The 21,545-nt window shown below is 42.7% G+C and overlaps 1 protein-coding gene across 10 annotated transcripts in view; it reads left to right on the top strand.

Annotated features, from left to right (window-relative positions):
- Positions 1 to 21,069, top strand: part of LOC139446228 (dystroglycan 1-like) — a 59,357-nt gene extending 38,288 nt beyond the window's left edge. For all 10 annotated transcript variants that reach the window (XM_071227572.1, XM_071227568.1, XM_071227565.1 and 7 more), the window contains 2 exons: positions 50 to 457; positions 15,423 to 21,069. In XM_071227572.1, the coding sequence (XP_071083673.1) occupies positions 155 to 457; positions 15,423 to 17,750 (2,631 nt within the window). In that variant the 5' untranslated portion in view covers positions 50 to 154 and the 3' untranslated portion in view covers positions 17,751 to 21,069. The remainder of the gene's footprint in view (positions 1 to 49; positions 458 to 15,422) is intronic.
- The last annotated feature ends 476 nt before the right edge of the window (positions 21,070 to 21,545 follow it).

Consider the following 21,545-nt stretch of genomic DNA (forward strand, 5'->3'; position numbering starts at 1 on the left):
ATTTCTTGGCAGACCTCTGTCTGTATTAACGTGTGTCTTTGTGTTTCAGGTGATATTCTCCTTGTGATGTGCTGAGCAGGACTAGGAGAAGGATACAAGCGATTCTGTTTCCAGGATTAGCTGTAACGGTTGCTACAAATTGTGGATTACTACTATGATAGAACATCGCTGTGATTTTGGGAATATGGTCAGGTCAATGTGTGGTGGTGCGTCAGTGAGCAAGATGGCCATGATGTTTGTGATGGTCAGCCTCATGCTGGTCGGTGTAGGACATTGCAGTGTCAGTGTGGTGGATTCCAATGATTTGTTGGGAATAAATGGCGTTGGATCTAGAACTGGTGATGAATCGTCAGTGTCATTGATGTGGGGTATTGCCGATACGACGGCCTCAGTCGGACACTTCTTCAACTACACAATTCCACATGATGCTTTCAGAGGAAACGACCTCAAATATAAAGTAAGTAATTTTCTTTTAAATTATTAATTTCTGTTACAAAACAGTTTAAAATATAGATTATGATGTAGTATACAAGCTATATGCTGCATATAACTTTACATTATCTAAGTCGGTAAGAGGATATATAGTTTATTCATATTAAGTCTCTCATAACAATCTCCTACAATAGTTCGTGCCGCCTGTAAGCTGTGGTTAATGCAGGGCTAATTTGTTGCCTGAACTAAAGAACCCTGATATAATGCAGCACGCTGGGTATAAATTGTTTGACCTCTCTGACCTGGTTTTGATAAACCTGGGAGAGATACAGCCATACGTTGTTGATTAATTGGGAGTCAGTGTGTAGCTGTGTCTCTGGTTTTGTGCCAGCCATGTCACCATTCTCTCAAACATGTCACATCCCCAACACAGTGACTCTCTCCTGATACAACAGCAGACATTGTTGTTGGTCTCCACTGGTCTGTTTGTTGTAATATTACCCTAATGGGAAGAGTAATGATCCACTCAAAATGAAATGTGTATCATACTATATCATATTATATACCTCACTGATGAATTCATATTATTTAGATCGCCTCTGTGGTCTTGTGGTAGAGCATCTGCCTGGAGAGCTGAATGTCAGGGTTTTGATCCCTGGCCACGTCATACCAAATGACTTTAAAAGATGGTACTTGTTGTTACCCTGGCACTTGGCATCAAGGGGCTAAAATAAGGACTGGCCAGCTCAGTCAGTATACTGTGTCTGAGTAGGGTATTCATGTTAAGCTGCAGCATAGTATCTCAGTGGGCTAGAACTATAAAATTGGCATTAGTCTGAACTAGTACAAGCACGCACACACACAAAGGCACACGCACATGCACACACACACACGTGTATGCATGTCACTCTATAAGTGCAAAAATCTTGGACGCAACGCTAAACCCCATTTCTCCTCACCTCATATTATTTAGTATCCGTCTCTCATAGGGTTGTTGCATGGAATGTAAACAGTGATTATTAGTTATATACTACTCAAAAGAAGTTACAAACACCCAATTTGTTTAGTTAGATCTACCATGAAGGATTAGCTATAGTAAAAGAATGGGTGTTCCTAACTAGCATAATGAGGCATGAATGTAATTTAATCCGTGACTTAAATAAATTTCCCGTCGGGGACTAACTGTATTGCCATGGCAATATTTGGAAATGTTGCCCAGCAAACCAGTCCTACTTGGAAATGGTTATACTGAATAAACGTGTCGGTCAGTTACATCAGTTAACTAGATATTGAATTATGACCTATTTAATAGAGTAACAATTATGTCAATAAATAGTGCCATTCCGCAGACATTTCTAGACCAGCTCAGAGGCTTGGCTCCAAGACTTCAGCAAATGCCAGCAATGATGGTGTAACTTGAATTACAAATACCAATTCATGTGATTACTGTAATAACGAATTATGGCTTTGTGGAGGTGACTTGTATTTCGCTGATGACACCACTAAAGGGGAAGCACAGTTTTACAATTTAATTCAATCCTGAATGGCAATGAATGCTATTACCTCTGAATCTAATGACTTAAAAATGAACAAAGAAACATGTTTTTCCCAATTTGCCTGTAAAGGGCACTCGGTTTAGAATCCTCCATTGATCCTACCTCTTTGGAAGTCAGAATAGCCTTGGAATTGGCATTCAAGGGATCCTTGTCATAACCTTGGATTCAGATGAGAAAACCTTGTGTACTGCTTGTTTTCAAACACGGAATCATATAAGAGAAGATACCATGAGTATGAAAAGTAATCATGGCTTTGTGGGTTATTCCCTGCTCAGGGTGCTATCAGATTTATACACTTGCGTATTCCACACAACCAACGCGGACATGAATAAAGGCTATGTTTAATTGCACCCTGTGCCGTAATAGTTTTTATTGGATCCATATTTGGTCATCACATTCGGCTTCCTTGTGGGTGTTTTTCTAGCCTAGTTCCATGTGATATTGACCGTTTTAGAATCAATAAGTCATGTCTTGAAGATGTTCCCATGTTGCTGTCAGTGCATGGGGAGGACTTGGCTGCGGAGGAGGGTGTGGTGTTCTTCATAGCGCGACAGATTAACTGGAGTAATATGAAAGGATCGTGGTCCTTAAATTTTTATCATAGATTTGGTTCCTACAAACCTGTATTACATGGCTAGTGGTAGGAATGCAGCATCTACAGTTGTGTAACCTGTGTCTCGTCTTTGATGCATCTTCAAACCAGTTTGTACACAAGCGTGACCAACCTTATGGGTGAAAAATCACATTTTGAATTTTCATTATATTTTAAGACTACAGCATCTTCAGAACACAAAAGTGTAATTCACAAGCTTCAATTCATATTGATAACAGAGATAGATGGCTATCTTCACTGTTGTATGTTGACACCAAACGTCTTTATGATGTCTTACATTGTATCCTAGCACTCATAAGGGACCTTTTCTCCGGATGGTCACATTTGTCTTTTCTTGAGCAATCTGTCAGAATCAGCCAAAATCCATATCCTCTGAAAAGGACACCTTCAGTGTTATGATAAATGAAAGGTTATTTTAAATCTCAAGCTTAATATTTAATAAATGCCAGAAAATGGTAGATTAATATGCCATGTTATTTGTCCTCCACGCTACCTCTAGTAAGACATCGGGACACACATGGTGTAACACTGTTTCTAAACATCTGGACACACATGGTGTAACACTGTTTCCAAACATCGGGACACACATGGTGTAACACTGTTTCTAAACATCTGGACACACATGGTGTAACACTGTTTCCAAACATCTGGACACACATGGTGTAACACTGTTTCTAAACATCTGGACACACATGGTGTAACACTGTTTCCAAACATCGGGACACACATGGTGTAACACTGTTTCTAAACATCTGGACACACATGGTGTAACACTGTTTCCAAACATCTGGACACACATGGTGTAACACTGTTTCTAAACATCTGGACACACATGGTGTAACACTGTTTCTAAACATCGGGACACACATGGTGTAACACTGTTTCCAAACATCGGGACACACATGGTGTAACACTGTTTCCAAACATCGGGACACACATGGTGTAACACTGTTTCCAAACATCGGGACACACATGGTGTAACACTGTTTCCAAACATCGGGACACACATGGTGTAACACTAGGCCTTATTTCCTTCAGCTTGGGTGTTTCATTCCAGAGAATATCAGTATTAATAAAACATGACACATATTTTTTAGGCCGGTTATCGTCATTCAGATGCATATATTAATTATTTTGAGACGTAAATCTATCCTACAGCGTGGGTCGGACATTGGAATTATTGGTAGCAGTTGATTGTGCCTCATGTTTTATTCAACAAGCATTTTATTTTATTTTCGGAAATCGGTTTGGTCATGCATACATTCATGATAGTCATCATGACAATGCCATTGTGTTAAGCTTGTGTGAACCTTCCCACGTTTTGTCATAACGTGAGGAGAACAGCTGTTCGCTAGACATAGATCAGTGAACAGGTCACAAAAATGGCTGCTTGGCTTACGATAACAAATGTAAATCTGTGGACATATCTGTGTCAATGTTGTATTTGTGTTAAAACAAAATCTAGCTGAAATAAGAGGTTTGTGAGAGAGTATCCATGAAATTCTTGATGGTTTACATGGTTTGGGATTAAACCAAATCATTGGGACAGTTTGATGAGATTAATTTCTTTTTCTGTCTTTTCTACCTAATGGTTTCTGGGTTAGGATATATCACTAGAAATCTGTGCAATGAACTGCATCAAGGGGTGGGTCCGACTTGAGTCTTGGTTGATGGTGTCATCGTACCCTGGTGGCATAGGTCATTGCTCATGATGTCAATCATTGGATTATCTGGATAATTTACACTTGGGGCGATGGGGTAGCCTAGTGGTTAAAGCGTTTGTGAAGAGCCGGGTTGGATTCTTCACATGGAATATTGCTAAAAGCGGCTTAAGACCACTCACGATCTCACTCATGATTTTGTAGAGACCCTGTCATATTGCTGCCAAACAACCTTTTCTCAACGTGCTCAACACAGGTATAATATTTCCAGATGACTTGTCGACCTGACTAGGCACTAACTAGCATCAGGTGCCAGGGCGTTATCCTGGTCGCTTTGTCTGATTTGTTTTGACTAAAAGAGTGCTTGAGCCTGAAATTGGTGTGAAAGGTGGATTGGTTTTCCCTTGTTCTGGTCCAGCCCACTGTATGATCTTGCATACTTGGTCCTAGCCTTGCTCCAAGGCTGTACTGAAAAAAAAGTCCATGGATGTGTAGTAATTCTGTCCTCCTAATAGGCAAGTCTAGATATGTGGACAGTACTCCAGTCTCTTATAGGGACAACTTAATCTTATTGTTTACATAATCTAGAACTTATTATTTAAACTAATGATTGTTGCCTTAGAGACTTGTGCAAGTTTAGGCTGGTCTCACAAGTACTGTATCCATAGTTGTCCCATGCTGAACAAATCAGGGTTTAGTGTATTGACCAGGTGTTGTATATTTGAGATGTTTTTTAATTTCTGTTACTTGTGTACGATGTTTGTTTACAAACATCTGTATGTACAAGTTGACGGGAGATTGGTATTCATTGCATCTATCTTTGTGACTTACTTTACACTTGTCCAGACATAGTCTAATTAACACGATTCAATAAAACAGGAACTTGTGCAGCTGATTTAAGTGTGACAATTTGATAGTGATGGCCTGATAGCCTGGGCAGCCTGCAGACAGTGTTACACTGTCTAGACGATGGGCAGCCAGCAGACAGTGTTACACTGTCTAGACGATGGGCAGCCTGCAGACAGTGTTATAGTGTCTAGACGATGGGCAGCCTGCGGACAGTGTTACACTGTCTAGACGATGGGCAGCCTGCAGACAGTGTTACACTGTCTAGACGATGGGCAGCCTGCGGACAGTGTTATAGTGTCTAGACGGTGGGCAGCCTGCGGACAGTGTTACACTGTCTATACGATGGGCAGCCTGCGGACAGTGTTACACTGTCTAGACGATGGGCAGCCTGCAGACAGTGTTACACTGTCTAGACGATGGGCAGCCTGCAGACAGTGTTACACTGTCTAGACGATGGGCAGCCTGCAGACAGTGTTACACTGTCTAGACGATGGGCAGCCTGCAGACAGTGTTACACTGTCTAGACGATGGGCAGCCTGTGGACAGTGTTACACTGTCTAGACAATGGGCAGCCTGCGGACAGTGTTACACTGTCTATACGATGGGCAGCCTGCGGACAGTGTTACACTGTCTAGATGATGTCTGGACGAGAGGTTGACAAGAGGTGTGGTGTCATCAGCAGCCAGGACACTTACTTCAGGAATTAGACTTGCAGAAGTCTCTAACTAGACCATGACAAACATTATTAACTTGAATCATAATATCTAGATTATGTAAATCACAAGAACAAGTTGTCCCTATAAGAGACTGGGGTCCTTAGACCCACATATCTAGACTTGCCTGTTATAAGGATAGAATTACCATACACCCATTGACTTATCATTCAGTACAGCCATGGAGGGGGGCACTGGTGGCCCAGTTGTCTAAGGCGCCGCGATTCGCTGGTCAATGGGCCACCTCGCAGGGTAGTGTTGTTGGTCAATGGGCCACCTTGCAGGGTAGTATTGTTGGTCAATGGGCCATCTTGCAGGGTAGTGGTGCTGTTTAGTGGGGCACCTTGCAGGGTAGTGTTGCCCGGTCAGTGGGCCACCTTGCAGGGTAGTGTTGTTGGTCAATGGGCCACCTAGCAGGGTAGTGTTGCTGGTCAGTGGGCCACCTTGCCGGGTAGTGTTGCTGGTCAGTGGGCCATCTTGCAGGGTAGTGTTGCTGGTCAGTGGGGCACCTTGCAGGGTAGTGTTGCTGGTCAGTGGGCCACCTTGCAGGGTAGTGTTGCTGGTCAGTGGGCCATCTTGCAGGGTAGTGTTGCTGGTCAGTGGGCCACCTTGCAGGGTAGTGTTGGATATGTTAAAGTGATAAGGTCTGAAGCAGCTCACCAAGTGTCAAAGGGAGGTGTGAACAAAGTCCAACAGAGGCTGGCTGTCCGTGCCATCTCAGAAACCCAAGGAGTGTTAGAAGCTGGAACCTGTACAGATAATTGGTTGAAGCCTGAAGCCGGTACTTAAAACAGTCCTCTGATAGGCCAGATTAAATCTGGATCAGGGAATTTGACAGGGTGTAATTTACTAGGTCGGCAAGAGTTTCCACATTGTGATCATTCCGGTCAGTGTTCTGTTTCATGGTCAGGGACGAGCAAAGGGTCACCTGGACCCAGGGGGACCAGAGGGAGATAACTGGAGGTTCAGGGATGGAGTGATAGGTTTTGAAAAATTGAGGCACAGGTAGATGGGTTATATGTGGAGATTAAGGTTTCAAGATTGGTCTAAAATGCTAAAATTGTTGGCTACAGGTTTAAATCCAGATTCATCCTGATTCTGATGGTTTGTTGGCACCATACCATGTCTTTGGTTTCACAAGGTAGTCTTGGGTTTCACAAAGTAGTCTTGGGTTTCACAAGGTAGTCTTGGGCTTCACAAGGTAGTCTTGGGTTTCACAAGGTAGGCTTGGGTTTCACAAGGTAGTCTTGGGCTTCACAAGGTAGTCTTGGGTTTCACAAGGTAGTCTTGGGTTTCACAAGGTAGTCTTGGGTTTCACAAAGTAGTCTTGGGTTTCACAAGGTAGTCTTGGGTTTCACGAGGTAGTCTTGGGTTTCACAAGGTAGTCTTGGGCTTCACAAGGTAGTCTGTGATGTGGGTTGCTTCGTCCCACATTTACCTGACATTGTGTCATGAGTGTACAATTCAGTGTTCCAGGTCACCTGACTGCACTAATTCTGAGGTCTTTTGTGCAGGAAATATTACAATAAACTGACTGTTCATCCCCCAGCACTGGGTGACTGTTCTTCCCTCACATTATACATATAAATCAGATCCTCAAATACCATCCCATTAGGCTTATCTGACATTTTGGAGAGCATGGAGTGCTGGCTATTTGTAGCTGTGAGTGTATCAGTGTCTCCCACTCACTCACTGTCAGGGGGAGGCATGTCCCGTCACTGACACACCCTGGTGCCCACCCACGGGGAGAAGCTATTCCCCTATGCTGTCACTGACACACACACACCCCACCCCCGCCCCCCCCCTCCCCACCCCAACAATCTCCAAATTTCCCAGAAGTTGAGACCGACACCCCCAGTGGCTATCAAGTGGTGTAAACACATACCTATCCCCGTAAGTCACCAACATCCTGTAAATCAGACTATGTACCAACTCTCTCCCTCAACACTCTCCAAAAGGGTTAATTCCAGACAATATGACGACCCCAGTCACAATCAAGTGGTGTAAACATATACCCACCCCATAAGACACCAAGATCAGACTATGTACTCTTTCATCTAAGGCTAGAATTACAATACACCCATTGACTTATCATTCAGTACAGCCTTGGAGCAAGGCTAGGACTTGGAGTTCGATGTATCATTTTGGACTCCCCAGCATCGCTGACTCAGCTCCTGATAGTTAAACTACTGATAACAATTACTCACTATTGACATACAGAAACATAACACCCTATGAAGTATTTTCAGTAATCTTGCTCATCTACAACATCATCCTCAGGGCTGAAAACAGTTTTCGTTTCCTGACATAGTGTAATTAAAGATGTTGTTAAATTGTTTAAAATTTTTTTATTATTTTTATTGAGCAGGAAAATATTCTCTACAACATTTCAGTCAGTTCTTGAAACGCAGAAAGGAACTGAAGGTGTACTGCTAGACCGGCTGTAAATGTCACGATCACTCTTCCTTATCGCTGAAGCCTGCATAGGTTAATTAGTTAATTAACTGCATGTTTGCACTTGATAATGACATATAAATAGCCTGCCTTGTCTGGGGAACTAGAAACCAAGCAGTAAGCATGGTAAGGAGGTGGTGGGTTGGTTCAGGGACCAGTGTGTTCACCAACACACGGCTGGTGCAGGTTTGAATCTCCATCTTGGTACTTGTGACCCATCTGTATCCATGATGACTAAAGGGGTGGTCGGGTAGCCTAGTGGTTAAAGCGTTCGATCGTCATGCTGAAGACCCGGGTTTGATTTCCCCTCATGGGTACAATGTGTTAAACCCATTTCTGGTGACCCCCGCCGTGATATTGCTGGAATATTGCTAAATGCGGCGTAAAACCATACTCACTCACTCATCCATGATGACTAATTTGGAAAAGGCAGAATAAATGCCTTTGCAGAAAAAAGACCCCATTTAGCATTCCTGACAGTTCCACAGACACTGCTGAGAGGGGATTATAACAGGGTACCTGTTACAGTGTAGAACACTCACTCACTCACTCACTCACTCACTCAGAAAAGATGATGTGAAGATGATAAGGGAAGATGCACCTTGTATATTTGCATATATGGGACAGATGACGAGTTCACAAAAATATTTTGTACTTTTTGTAAACAGTTATAATGCATTTCCAACATTCCGAATCAGGGCCAAGAAACTTGTTGATCGTATTTACAAACCTGATTTGTTGAGTAAACCTGAACAATGAAACAAGTCATAAACTTTGATTAGGTTTTTATTTCCAAGGGTAAAGGTTGACTAACTGATGGTTCTCGTCCCACTAATGTTGGCCATTACTGGTGCGTTGTTTACGTTGGCAGCAGATCCCCCAGCATCCGATGGAGGCCAGTTGTTGTTGGACCAAATATGCTGCTGTAGTTGTGAATTAAACTTGTTTGTGAGGGGGGAAAGGTCAGCCATGAATTGAGAAGGCATGTTTGGCAGCTTAGTGATCTGAGAGGATAAAAATGAAGCTCTTTTAGTTCTGACTTTGCTGTGGGGGTGGCTATCAATACTGATCATAGAGATCGATAATCATTTGCTAAATATCGATCAATTATCGATAAATATCGGAGAAGTAACTTCGAGCAAATATGCCAAAATGTCTGAAAGAAATAACACACTTGATGGTGGTGAGTGGTTATGCAGGGATTACTTTCTGCACATTGGTGTCATAACAGAAACAGTTGCTTTCCTTCTTTGGCAATTGACATGATTGACAAAAACAATTCCCACGCTCTTCATCTATGTAGCAGCAACTGCGTTCATGGTATTGTTGTAGTGTCCCCGCTGTAGTGACCACCTAGTTCAGACAGCTCGGTGGGTTATGTCACAAACTCTGGGGAATTGGCCAACATGGCCGACACCCAAGTTGAACAACAAGCTGTGTTGTTAGAAGTGGCAATGAAAATAATTACTGGTCATGTGAGATAGAAAAAGCTGGCGAATGTCAGACTTGTCAGGCTTCAGACATCTCGGCAGATTCTTTGACGGTTCGATGTGTTCTTAAGGTTTCCCTCTGGTTGGACTCTGATTATTGTCAGCTTCCTGGAGCTATGATTACAAAAACAAGTGCAAAGTGAATGAATACGCCTAGCGACTAAATTATTAAAAATAGTTCCTAGTGGGAATAGTTAAAAGATTTGTGATTATTCAAGTTTCAACACTAATCTTTCCTTTTTCCAGTTTTTTATTAGAGTTTGTTTGCCAGTATGTATTAATGAATTGAGGTACTTGTAGATTTAGAGTGGTCCTTGTCATAAAAGTGATGTGTTAGCAGTGTCACAAAATATTCTACAAAATTGGGCTAAAAGGTTTTTGTAGTAATGCTCATGAAAAAAAGCCAATAATTTCCTCCACCCAGATGTGGTCAGCTGTCTGTCAAATCTCCCCCCAACATGGCAGGAGAGTCGTGTCCTCCAGATTTGATCAATACGTCGCTCAAATACAACAATAGAACACACCACGAGAAGAAAAACATTCTATAATTGGCAATATATAGGTCAGCAACTATAAAAATAGTACCGATGACTGGAATGAAAGAGGTGGTGCCAAAGGAAGTCGGCATTGGCAGCAAGTCTTAGAGACATATACTGGCCTGAATCTAGAGATGTGCCTTGTGTTCCAGTAATCCTGGCTTGCATATTACCATATCTACTGACGATCACTTGAGTTGGTATTCACTTTTAGAAATATTCCAGTTGTATCATGAGGGATTTGAAATTAGCATTTGTACAGATAGGTCGGAAAGTCACTTCCTTGACTGTGGTACAGTGTTCTGTGAGTTGGTCAAATCGGGAGCAGTTAACATGAATCTTAAGCATGTGAGTTTACAGGAAGGCAAGTGGCAAGTGAAAATTGTACCCTGTGTCTGAGAAACATGTTGAGGTGCTTTTTTTATTCTTGTATCATGCAGAGTAAGAACGTCCTGTAGTCCTTGCCCAACAGCCCTATAGTTTAGGTGTCATTAGGACAAGTAGAAATCTGCCATTTTGGGGGGTTTGCTTTGTGTTATCATTTTAGGGCTAGTAGACGAAAAATGTTAGGTTTCTACCACTGTCAAGAATGGATTTCACATGTAGGGACTTAAACCAGGGTCTTAAGGGTGATTGGCAGACACATGTACCTCTGGGCTACCTCGTCTCCCCAGTGTTTGTGATGTGACCTTGACCAAAGCTGCATCATGGCAGCGACGTAGTTACAAGAGAATGGAACTTGTTTGCCAACTTCCTTGCACAGTCATCCGAGGAGTGCAGATTAGTTAGGTTGATGTTGAAAACATCCCATTTACCTCAGTGTAGAACTGATAAACAACCTGCTTTTCTACGCTGGATAATTATGAAGTACACTCAGTTGTAGGGAGGTGCAGGAGTTGGTCTCAATGGCAACGTCTCGTAAACAGCTTGGCTCACATGGGCTGGAATGCCGTCTTGGCACACGTGTGGAGAGGATAGTGCATCAGCCTGACTCACCAAAGATAGCGCCGGTAATAACCTCCGTAGCACACGTCAAGCTGGAGATACGACCGACCGACCGGTATAGCCTGTTATATACCTGCTGCCCATTTGTACAGTTTGGACTGGTGGATATAGATACTGTTTTCAGTCTCATAAATAAAACAACGTACACGAACATGGCACAAACAGATGTGTAGGAGAAGATAGTGAGAAGTGAATTGAGTATTGTGTTCTCTGCTAGATGATTGTTTGAGACATCCGTTTGGATTGATGGCAGCATGGCTTGTGGCATCATGACAAGAACACTGAATACAAAGTAAGGTGGCGAAATACACGTGTGAGCGTGATGATCCGATGTCTTGTATGTGGCACAGACCACTTCCTGGAGAATCTAGCCAAGCTGGCCATGCTCTGAGATTTATCTGAGCCTGCTCAGAGATCGTAGTCGGTCCCAAGTCTGCAACAAATGTCAGCACAAATACCCAAATTTGAATTATACCTTTCCCAAGTCATGGTGTTGTAGTTAAAAGGAACTAATGTCATGGCTTGAGGTCACTTGTAGTCCACTGATTACAGCACCATCATAGGAGAGGCTTCAGTGCTTAGTTTAACATCACTGGATTGAATGCAACATTGACATCCAATGTTAAAATACCTCTGAATTTAGGAAAATAACTTTTTAAAACAATCCTAATCCTAATCCTGATATTGGGTGCATATCTAAGGCGGGTGATGAATTTAGTTCCAGTCTCAGGTCTTTGTAGAGAGGGCATCGCAACAGAAATTGTTCCTCATCTTCTATTTCGTTAATATTACAGAAGTTACATATTCTTTCTTCTGGAGTGTTAAAGTATCTTCCTCTTTTAATATGAAGGTTGTGAGTCTTAGCCTTGTAACTGCTTTGAGGTGTTCGAAAGTGGTGGTTACTTTTAGATAGGGTTTTATTCCGAATTTGTCTCTTATTTTCCCGAGGTGTCTGAGCTTATATAATTTTGGGGCTTACTTGATGGGGGCTTGGTCAGTTTCACGGAGGTTTCACTTTCCATGTTTGTTGTGTATGTCACAACTACTAGAGAAAACAAGTATGTATCAGCCAATCACAAAATTCGATAACTGACAGTTATATTCAGTAAAACGTTTATACTAGGCCTATTCATTTGGTTTTAAATAATGACAGAGATTGTTAGGAAACAGGTTTTCAAGTTAAATACACATGTGTAAGGCATGGGTAAAAAGAAATTGAACACCTTCTAAGAGTTCTGAATAAACGCTAAAAATCAAACCCATGGGTAAAATACACCAAATAATCAAAAGCTATCTGGAGCTCTGATAGCTGACATTTTGCTGACTGAGTTAAACAACATGTTTTTTCTCACGGCTAAAGGTCACATGACTAAAACACATGCAGGCCCATGCAGCGTGTGTAACCAGTTGTTCTGACATTTCAACGTCTACGCCTCTTCCATCACTTTGTCAAGGAACTGACAATTTAATTTTAGTTTTCGGCTTGAAATTACACAATCTGCCAGTGAACCGCGTCTTGCAATGTGAGCATCTTCACTGATCAATTTCCACTCAGACATTCTAAGTCAGCCATGTTGGGCCCACTGTGACAATTCTCTGTCAAATTTCGTTTCTGGGACTCCTGACATTTTGTTTGCTAGTCGTCGGTAATGAGATTATGGTGGCACGCCGAGTATAGGCAAACCCATCACGCAATGCCATGGGACAGGGGAGGCGGCCATGTTGGTTGGAGAGGAAATAAAAACATATCCACTTTTGTCGACATTTCATTGTGTGTTTCAAAGGCTTCGTCCAGAAAGATCATTTCCTATTCTGGCATGTGTTTTCTGTTGGCAGAGTAGGAAGCAACATGAAAGAAATCATGATGCGTCAAAATTACTTTGAAATTAGTCTCCTGCCACACATGGTTTGTGGGCGTCATAGATGCTTGCCCAGCTGAGCCAAGTCGGAGCAGTGGAGCGAAATAGAAATAAATTGAAGCCTGAGATTTGTAATGACTTCATACACATGTCATCTTGGAATTGAATCATTGGTTTGTTTGTGGGGAGGATTTGACAATCTGTCCTTTGTTCTGGCTGTGATGATAAAACATTCCAGCTTGATGATCAGGAGTTGTGACAAGGCTGCTCAAGGTGCACACATTCACGTCCTTCAACCTCCGTGCTTTGTCACAGCTGGAGAAACCACACACATCAAACAGTGTACATCACAACGCCTTCGGTCATATAACCATCAGGGATGAACTAGGGAAGATCCGGGGTAGAACAGGTCTTCAGCAACCCATGCTCTCTGTAACAGGCAACTATCGGGATCGGGTGGTCTGGCCCCCTGACTTGGTTGATGCAGACTGCCATCCTAGAGCTGGAATATTGCTGAGGGTGGCAGAACAAAACAAACACCAAGGATGAGTAAATGTTAACTGTTTGATGTCTGTGCATATAAATCATTAGTATTTATTCTTGTTGCAGAATTGCTTAATCAGCATTAAACATGATTTACTTGCATATATGCTAACAGGAGGTCATTAATTGCCGTGAGTTGCATCCCTAAGGTGGCCAGAAATCTGTGATCATGGATTTGAATATCAGTTCGCCCTGATTAGCTATCTAGGTTATTCAGCCGGCAAAGGCCGGCGTTCAATTCCCCACATGGGTACAATGTGTGAAGCCTATTTCTCGTGTCCCCCGCCCTTATATTGCTGGAAAATTGCAAAAAGCGGCATAAAACACTACTCACTCACTCGCTTTGTTAATCAGCACCATACACATGCATCATTTCAAGCTTTCCTCCCACATCAGCCGTGTCATGATATCATGAAAAACTACTGTTCAAGATGGGGTTAAACCTCACTTTCTGAAGATTAATTTTGAGTTGATCAGGAAATAATTTATATCATGGTTTTCAAAGAGGTTTTTTGGGGTGTCTCACCAAAGTCCTGGGTTTGTGTTTATTATTTGTAGGTTTTCTATATACTGCAGTGTGTCACTATTTGCCCAAGTTGTAACTGACATGCAAGATGAAGTTGTTCATCGACATCCAACAGCAGCCTCTTATAGTGCTACTCTTGTTGGAGGTAGTTGTTGGGAGATCAGCATAAGAACTTGCTTCCTGGCCACTTCACAAGTGGAAGCTGTACTTATGTACAAGTGCTGATTGTCTTGCTTTCATTGCTACATTGTATTCGAGTGGTTAAGATGAAGGCAGAATTGTTACTGATATATTTCAAGTACAGCTTTTGTTTTGTATGGAAATTCAGTTGAATCGGCATGTCTTAAATGCAGATAGTGGAATTTTTCAGTCAAGTGTTTCATAATGTATGCAGTGTAGTATAAGAAATGTGCTGAGAATAATAATTCACTCAATGTTTAATTTGCTCAGGCCTCTATACACAACTCCAATGTAGTTAGTATTACTATAGTATTACTGCCCTGACAGATTCACTACAGTAATATGAAGGTGTTCCTTAACTTCTCCTGAGTAGTATATATACAGTAGGTACCAGTTGTAAATTCTTCCCTTTATCAGGAATATATCAGTGAAAATGATGGTTCAGAAAAATAGGTACAGTATCCACATTGCTGAATAACGTGGTAATGAGATACTTTAGGGGTTAGCGTGGCTAATGAAGGAGTGCAACTCTGCACAGTAAATATATCACTGGTTTGCACAACTAGGACATTATTGCTGTCTGTTAAACACCCTTATGACTGAAGAAATATACAAGGCTATCTTGTACAATGTTGCAAGCCATACTAGTTCAGCGGTTTCATCCCTGAGTTTCTAGGGCTTCGGTCCTGGCCCACACTGAAGCACATGCTGCACATGTGGTGTACGTCGCCTTGGGCAAGTCACTTTGTTTGAAATGTGCCTCTGTTCACCTGCAGTGAATGGGTACCCGGTAGGATGAGATGGTAATGTGGCTGTTAACCTGCTAGCGCCTCACAGGCACCTTGGGTTGTATACTCCCCAGGGAGCTAAGAATGAAAATTGAGTGCACACTGATCCATTGACGGGTGTAATTTATGAACATTTACTTGGTGATTGGAATTTCGCCCATTATAAATGCATATCATTGTTATTATTATAATCTATAAGTCTTCTGTTGTGTTGCAGGTGACAGAGGCTGGCAAGGACGCGCTGCCTCGGTGGCTGGTGTTCTCTCCCACGAAGCAGCTCCTCCAGGGGATGCCGACATCCAGTGACCTGGGACAGTACTACGTCGAGGTGGTTGCTGTCGGACACAATGGTGACCAAGCCAAGGACATATTCTCCATCTTTGTGAATGAGGATGCTGGACCAGCAACAGGTTCAACTCTGCGATTTAAAGAAGGCGGTCCTAAAACTGTGCGTTGTAAAAGATCCGAGCCAGAGACGGCTGTGAGCATTGTTGTTGATGTTGATATCGATAATCTGGGTGCACAGGAAAGACTTGACTTCCTCACGAAATTTGTATCTCATCTGAACCTGGCTGAGGATATGGTGAAAATCAACCAGGTTGGCCTGAAGCCATTGACAGATGCCTCAGCTCTTGTGTCTGGTGCAGGTGATGCCAAGACTCTACAGACGCCAGGATCCTTCGTGTCGTGGCTGGTCGGGTGTGGCAGGGTACAACAGGACCATATGCAGGCCCTCCAACAGGTGGAGACTGACTCCAGCAATGGTGTCATGGCCAACGCTATTGGCTACCCAGTCCATGTCTGGCACGTCACAAACAGCAGGTTCCAGGAACACAAGAGGCGGAAGAGACAGGCTGTACGACCCACTGCTACCCCCGCCGTCACGCCCACCCTGCCCATCAGAGGTCCAACTGACACGATCCGAGCTACTGGCGCAGATCAGGAAGCCATGACACGTCCTGTGCCAACACTTTACTCACCATCATTCGGTATCCAGCCAACCAAGACAATGGCACCAATGGAGAAGACGGCCACCCCAGGGCAAGGAGGAACGCCCGTGATGTCCACAAAGGTGCCAGGTGGCATGAAACCTTCCGTTGTCATGCCAGATGAGAAACCAATGACCAAGACACAAGTTTTGCCAACCAAGACTTACGTGATGACGGATGTGATGCCTTCAAAGTCAATGCCAATGCCTACCAATGCTCCAACAAGAAAACCAGAATCTGGAGCATGCAAAGACCTAGTGCCTGTCGTCAAGGAGCCAATCAAGAACATGCTGTTCTCTGTAGGAGAAATCATCAGGTACAAGATTCCTGATAATACATTCTATGACTGCAGAGTAGGAAATACGAGAAAGCTGAGACTCATTCTCATGGCCAACATCACAACTGTGCTTCCTCCTGACTACTGGATCAAGTTTGACTCCAGGAAGCAGCTGATCCAGGGATTACCAATGGAGGCGAACATCGGTAAACACACGTTTAACATGATCGGTTTTAATGCAGATGAAGCAGACACTGTTGCCAAGAACACCTTCAACATCACCATTATACCAGACCCAAGGTCAGCAACAGGTCAACTCAACCACGAAGTCAGTATGACTCTTGACTATGATTTCGAGAAGTTTTCTAGCAGTACTGAAAACAAGATCAGCTTTATGAATAAAGTAGCCAAGCTGAACGGTGAGCGAAATGCGAAAAATTTCAAAATGAACCGAGTCACTAAAGGTTCAACAGTAGTATCTTGGACCAACACAAATCTTGCCTCCCCAGATTGTCCAGTCGATCAGATAAAGACGATGATGTCCAAGTTTGTTCAGGAGGATGGGACTCTGAGCAAAGAAGCAACACGGGGCATGAAACCTTTTAACTTGAAGGGCGTCGGAGTGGTTCCGCTCGGAGCTTGTGAAAATGACCCCAACTTCCCCGTCCTGGCAGTCACCAAAGACGACACAGATGAACCATCATCACCCGATGGGACTGACACAACTGACGAGACAACAGAGGATGAAGACCCACCAGTTACACCGGAACCTGTTCCAACCTCGACTGAGGGCGTGAGGACAGGATCTGCAGGTGGTGGGCAATCGGACGATATCTGGATCACGACAGTGGTGCCGGCTGTCGTGATTGTGGCCATCTTGCTGTTGGCCCTCCTCATCGCCTGCATCCTGTACAGGAAGAAGAGGAAGGGGAAGATGAACCTTGAGGACCAGAACACATTCGTAAACAAGGGAGTGCCCGTAATATTCCAGGATGAACTTGATGAAAAGCCTACAGATAGTAGCAAGCCTTTGTTAATGGAAGGGCAGCCCCCCTGCCCTCCTCCAGAGTATCAGAGAGGGGACAGTCAAGGCTCCACCCCTCCTGTGAATCATAAACAACCTCAGTTTGATCACGATGACCATATAGAGGACACGAATGTCACATCGCCGCTGTACCAGCCGCCGCCACCCGTCACCGCATCCAGTGGCAACAAGCAGCCCCGCCCACACGTTCCCCAGCCTGCGTACCGCAGCCAGCCTCCCTCCATCCCACCATAAGCTCTCCCCCATCTCAGAGAGGCGTTGTAGGAAGTTTGAGAAATAACAAAGGAGGTGCGAATTTGTTGGGGATTGTTATTGTTTAAGAACTATGCATTGCCTTGAACAGACTTTGGGGTCGTGGAGCCGTTTCTTGATTCTTCTCGTCAGGATCGCGATGTGAATCCTGACAAATTTCAATTGTACAGCATTGTTTGAAATATTGCACATACCAGTGTAACAGTTGAAAGAGAAATCTTGGGGATGAAATTTGTACCCTAGCAACTTGAAATATCAGTGCTTTACTTGTGGTGGGACACTAAATCTGCATGCATTATTGATAATGCCATTTATGCCTTATGAGGAGACAGTGACTTCAAGGTTAAAGCTGGGTGTCGCTGGACTGAGAATGTGGCTTCCAAAGTTGTTGCATATCTGCGTGGAGGAAGATGTGTGGATACCAGCAGTGACTGACTGATGATGGTGGACTCGAGCACCTGACTGAGGTCAGCTATGTGTAACGTCAGTGTTGTTTTAGTCATCTCAGGAGATTGTTATAATACTCAACCTGTAGCGGGGAGGTGGGAGGGGATTTCTCATTAACTACTTGGATGGCAGAACTGGCCACCTCATTCACCCAATGAAGTATTCTTATTGTAGGTTTTAGCTTCAAAAGGATTTTAACGTTGTTTTTTTTAGAATGTTTTCTAATTATATTTGTTGTTATGACAGATTATTTTGATAAAACTGATATTTGATACTGCTGACATGGAATCGGAAAAAGCTCATTGTCATGATCACTGGTGGTGTTCTGCCACCAAGTCAAGAAGCAAAAGGTACAATCTAAATCATGGTTCAATGGAAGCTTGCGAGCTTAGTGACATTGTGTCCAACAATCAGATGGGGTATGAAATCCAGTGGTAGGTTGAGTTATGTTTACCAATGCAAGCATTTAGTCTGCAATATGTCTGTATTATCTGCTCCTACTCTGCTTCAGCGTAGATGGCAGCTGCTAGCAGCACTGTAGAAGATATTCTGTTGTAGAAGCCTTGACCTTTTATTGGCGGTATAACATGACCTTTGAAATCATGTGACCATTTGTTAGAAAGAGCAGGAAAAATTCTTTCATGTGAAATATATTGTAGTAATTTAATAAAATTGTGATTTATTTTATTTGTGCTATTTCGCCATTTAGGTCAAGGCTTGCCTGCATAATAAGATGACAGATTATGTCAGGTACAGAACAATAACATGTTGTCACCAGCCGCCAAGGCTGTCATTGATTTCAGTTGGTGCAGGTTCATGTACATAGAATCATTAGACATTGTGAATGTACCTTGTTTATGCTTATATAGTATGCAGACTGTATAGATGCTACCTGCTACACCCCCTGTCTGGAGGGTGGACTGATCCGTCAGTTACATGATCAGTCCAACTTGACTGATAGGGGTCCCTTCACTGTTTATTATCAGACATGGCACAGTGTTTAGTGTAATTTTTAAAATCATGTCTAGTTTATTAATCGATTTCATCAGTGTCTGTATGTGCCTGTATTTATTTCATAACTGATGAATGTTGCAATATTGTGCCAATATATCTACTGACTTGATCATAAACATAGTGTCATTTAGCTGTCTTTAGCTTAGCTTTTTCATACAAGTCTTGATTCTCACATCTTCCCTTCCTCAAGGTCACTGTACTTGGTGAAAGGTCGGGTGTGAGACTCAACATTGAGATTTTGTTCACTCAGGTATGCTAACATGCGCAAATAATACAAGCATAATGTGCTCATGTGGTGGTATCCATAGTAACGCAAATATTAACGCAAAATGACAGGTAAGATTTTTTTCCCAAAATATTTTATCAAACTTGGGAGATTTAATATAATTTATTTGACTTTTGTGTTGAATGCAAGGTGGCTTCAGCATTTGTTTCTTTTGAACTAATAAACCCAGCATTTATGAGTTGGCATAGTTATTTTATTTTGCTAGGCCAGTTCCGCCTTGTGTGTATATAGGTGTCAGCGTCAAGGACAGGCCTTGTATCAGTGCATGACCAGTCCACAAACACCCGACAATGGACGTCAAATCCTAAACTTGAGCAAATGCAGGTGTATGATAGTATCGGATCAGTCATTTTAATGCAGGTTTGAGTTCTGGATTAGAATCAGAACCATCCAGTCATTCATGATTTTTATTTTTTAAATGTGATTTGGTACATTTGACCAAGGAAACATCTACCCTACCACTACGTGTAGTAGGTAAATCTCCCAGTCAATGCTAATGGTGTTGATGTTGTAAATTTAAGACTGTTGATAAGTGTGAGGAATGTGTGTGTGCTCTTGTTGCAAGATGACCAGATACGCCTTGTAACATGGTCGTGCTGTAGGGTCTCTCTTCCACATACCCGTACCTTTCTCAAGTGATATATCATTTATCATTTTCTACCTGACTTGAAAAGTCCTATACCTGTAGCTTTATGTTGGATGTACATGTTAGTGTATGTTGGCTGTACATATTAGTGTGCCTCTGGTTATGAACAGATTCAGTGACTGCCAAAAGAATAGAAACCCTCCACAACAGGTGCTCGGAGGGAATGTGAAACACTTCTTTAGTTTCCTGTGTCAGGAGTTTCCAACCACAGGACACAAATTAAAGAGAGAGACTGATTCACATACATTTGAGGACTGTTCAGTTTAGATTAATAAGAAAAATAATTAGATACAAAACATTCGTTCACATGTAAACAATTAAAGCATTTGTTGTTTTCTTCCTGCAAAGTCAACCTACCTCAAAAGTGTTCTATGAAACTTAAGCTTTATACCTATTACTCTTCTTCACGAAATGACTTTGTGTTTAATTTCATCTAATATTATACATCTGTAAACATACAATTAAGATCTGAAGATGAAATTGATGGATGTAATGGTATCTCTCCTGCTCATCCATAAAAACAAACAGGTAAATATCTGAATAATGGAGCAATGTACCGAAAATGTACCACCAATGTACCAGCACTCTCAAACAGCAGATTAGATGAACCTTGTCCTTATTTGAGGAATTGACCATTAATAATTCAAGGATTAGAAGTGTGAGGTATATTTCCTCTGAGCGCACCAGTTGTGAGGAAGGTGTTATGTGTAGCTAGCTTCAAGAGACGTAGAACATTGTCTGCTGCTGCGGTGTGGATGCGGTTACGATGTTGTACAAAGCCTGTGCTGGAAATGAATGACGGAGGGAGGTGATCCCTCACGTGAAGATTTGTCATTACTGTACCGATACGTAAATATAAACCTGTCTTGTCAGTGTACCATCTAGCCCGATTCAATAAACACATTATGTAAAACATGACCATGTGTTTGTGTTTCCTTCGCATATCTGAGTGAGTGAGTTGGGTTTAACACCTTTTAACAGTATTCAAGTTACACACACACATGCATGCACATTGCTATATAAATGCTATAATCTTGGAACGCCATGTTCAACCCATTTCACCTCTGACTGTAGTTCTTGCTTGTGTTTGTGGTGGGATAGACTTGTGGGTGTAGCTTTCACTCTTCACACCCGACCGCCTCTGTGGTCTAGTGGTAGAGCGGAAGGTCAGGGGTTCGATCCCCGGCCACGTCATACCAAAAGACGTTAAAAGATGGTACTTGTTGTTACCCTGTCTGGCGCTCGGCATTAAGGGGCGAAAACAAGGACTGGTCGGCTCGGAGTCAGTATACTGTGGCTGAGTGGGGTATTCATGTTCAACTGCGGCATGCTATCTCAGTGGGCTAGCACTATAAATCGGCATCAGTGCGGACTAGTACAAGCA

Source organism: Haliotis cracherodii, unplaced genomic scaffold, assembly GCF_022045235.1.
Source record: "Haliotis cracherodii isolate W230 unplaced genomic scaffold, xgHalCrac1.p SCAF_6, whole genome shotgun sequence".
Lineage (NCBI taxonomy): Eukaryota > Metazoa > Mollusca > Gastropoda > Lepetellida > Haliotidae > Haliotis > Haliotis cracherodii.